Raw genomic sequence first — 2,333 nt, 5'->3', positions numbered from 1 at the left:
TCGACGTTCTGTTCTCTGATTGGCCCGGCTAAAAATCTGCCCGCGAAATCCTTGTCAATGGGAGAAGTCCCAGACGGAGCAGTGAAGGGAAACTAGAATTGAGCGGAGCTGCGTAGGAAGGCAAGGGCCAGGTTAAGTAAGTCTCTATCAGTAGCCGTGTTTCCATCAACATTTTTTATTTGCATTTTGAAACATTGCATAAGAAAAGTACGGAGCTCGCGAGGGGACATGGGAGATTTTTTTTCTTTTGCGTTCCCACGCATAGTATTGCGTTACCTTGCAAAACTTTTGCGTTGCCTCGCGATACCTTTTGCGTTCCCTCACAAAAGTAGTTTATCACTGTTCTGCCTGCCGTTTTATTAACAAACTCATATGTTCACCATTAGCGAGTTAGTCTACTGCTTTAATTCAGCTTCAGAATAAATATATCACACAGCCACACATAGAAGTATGTCATATGCCGATATTTTAACACAGCACAGCCACGCAACATCAATGTCAATTTCACGAACTTGTGGCGACACATCCTGTTTTGGTAACCGGATATTTCAAAATAAAAGTCTCATTTAATTTAGTTCATATACAAAACAATCTTTTGCATGGGAACACAAAACAATATTGCGTGGGAACGCAAAAGTATTGCGTGGGAACGCAAAAGTATTGCGTGGGAACGCAAAACAAAAAATAAAATCCCACCCCGTGTCCCCTCGCGGGCTCTGTTGAAAAGGTTGATGGAAACATCAATTAAAAAAACTAAAATGGAGGTCAGATTTGAATAATTTTTAAAACTTGGTGAAGACCAGGTTGTTATGATTAGGTCCTGAAAAGTAAGACCCCAGAAGACTATTGGCTAAATTTTAGCTGTGGAGGCATTTAATGCCAGAGCAACTTACTCAGTATTAGACCAACTGATTTCACCCAAACTGTGTGTCTACCACCTAAACATCTGCAGTCAAGTTTTAATTCCCTTTTTTCTTTCCTCCATCCAGTGAAATGAGACAAACTCTGACTGTGGCTCTGTCTGAAAGCATCGCAGAACAGCTGCTGCAGGATCTGACAACAGCACAGGAAAGAATGGTAAACATGCCGATCATGTCATCTCAGACGTTACAATCCCTGACTCAAACTAATATTTTTTATTGTTTATTTAGCTGTTTTGTTTTGTGGGGGGATGCCACACTGAGAGACATCACACTCAAAGTATCTGTTATAAACTACTCTCAGCTTCTGTTGCAACAAATTGTAGCATAAAATCTGAAAGATCCACTGGATTAAAGTTATTTTTTGTGTTTTCTAAGCATATTTAACTGTGGTGGCCATCTTGAATTGGACCAACTTCAAAAGTTAATCAGTTGTTGATGCGTATCCAGAGATTTTTTTCTGAAGGTTCAATAAAATTTGTTGATTGCTTAATAAACTCTTAATAACATATAGTCAAAGAAACACATGAACCAGACAGGCAGAAACATTAGCGTTTTTCTAAATAACCACATGTACAACCCCAAGTCCATTGAAGTTGGGATGTTGTGTAAGTCATAATAAAAAACAGAGCATGATGATTTGCAAATCTATTTCAACCTATTTTCAATTGAACACACTACAAAGACAAGACATTTATCGTTCAAACAGATAAACTTTATTTATTTATTTATTTATTTATTTATTTATTTATTTATTTATTTATTTATTTATTTCAAATATTCACTAATTTTAAATTTGATGCTGCAACACGTTCCAACAAAGCAACAAATGACTGGGAAAGCTGAGGAATGCTCCAAAAAAGACCTGTTTGGATCATTCCACAGGTGAACAGGTTCAGGTGAGTGTCATGGAGTATAAAGGGAGCATCCCTGAAAGGCTCAGTCATTTAAGTAAGGATGGAGCGACCTTCACCACTTTTTGAACTGCTGCATGAGCAAATAGACCAGCATTTAAGAACAATGGGCCACATGCAAGAACCGTTCGTACGCACAGATTTGTTCTTAAGTTGTGCGTACGAGTGATTTAGGACAGAGATTCTTAACCTGTGGGCCATGGCCCAATTGTGGGCCGCAAGCGCCACCTTGAGGACCTCAGAAGAACAACAGTTTTTAACTTTGGGCCACAGAGGGGAGGTACACTTCGCTGCAGCATGCAGAACGGGGCGGTGACAGACCTTTCCGTCAGTCCCATACCTTATATGGAAATGGGACTATTGCATTCCTGAAATGAAGGTTGCTCCTTAAAGACGCGGGATTAAGAGAGCAAAGGAAGAAGTTAGAGAGATTCTTCTACTCACGTTGAAGTACTCAGAGCATTATTTATTAATTTCTTTTATCCACCTCCCCAAACAC

The 2,333-nt window shown here is 39.4% G+C and overlaps 1 protein-coding gene across 1 annotated transcript in view; it reads left to right on the top strand.

Annotated features, from left to right (window-relative positions):
- Positions 1-2,333, top strand: part of LOC106518834 (leucine-rich repeat-containing protein 16B) — a 13,406-nt gene that overhangs the window by 8,988 nt on the left and 2,085 nt on the right. The window contains exon 7 of the mRNA XM_014010253.1: positions 990-1,077. Coding sequence (XP_013865707.1) covers positions 990-1,077 — 88 coding nt within the window. The remainder of the gene's footprint in view (positions 1-989; positions 1,078-2,333) is intronic.

The sequence above is a fragment of the Austrofundulus limnaeus genome, unplaced genomic scaffold, assembly GCF_001266775.1.
Source record: "Austrofundulus limnaeus strain Quisiro unplaced genomic scaffold, Austrofundulus_limnaeus-1.0 Scaffold67, whole genome shotgun sequence".
In the NCBI taxonomy this organism is placed as follows: Eukaryota; Metazoa; Chordata; class Actinopteri; order Cyprinodontiformes; family Rivulidae; genus Austrofundulus; species Austrofundulus limnaeus.
Note: the sequence above shows the minus strand (reverse complement) of the source record. Positions and strands in the feature narration are given on the sequence as shown.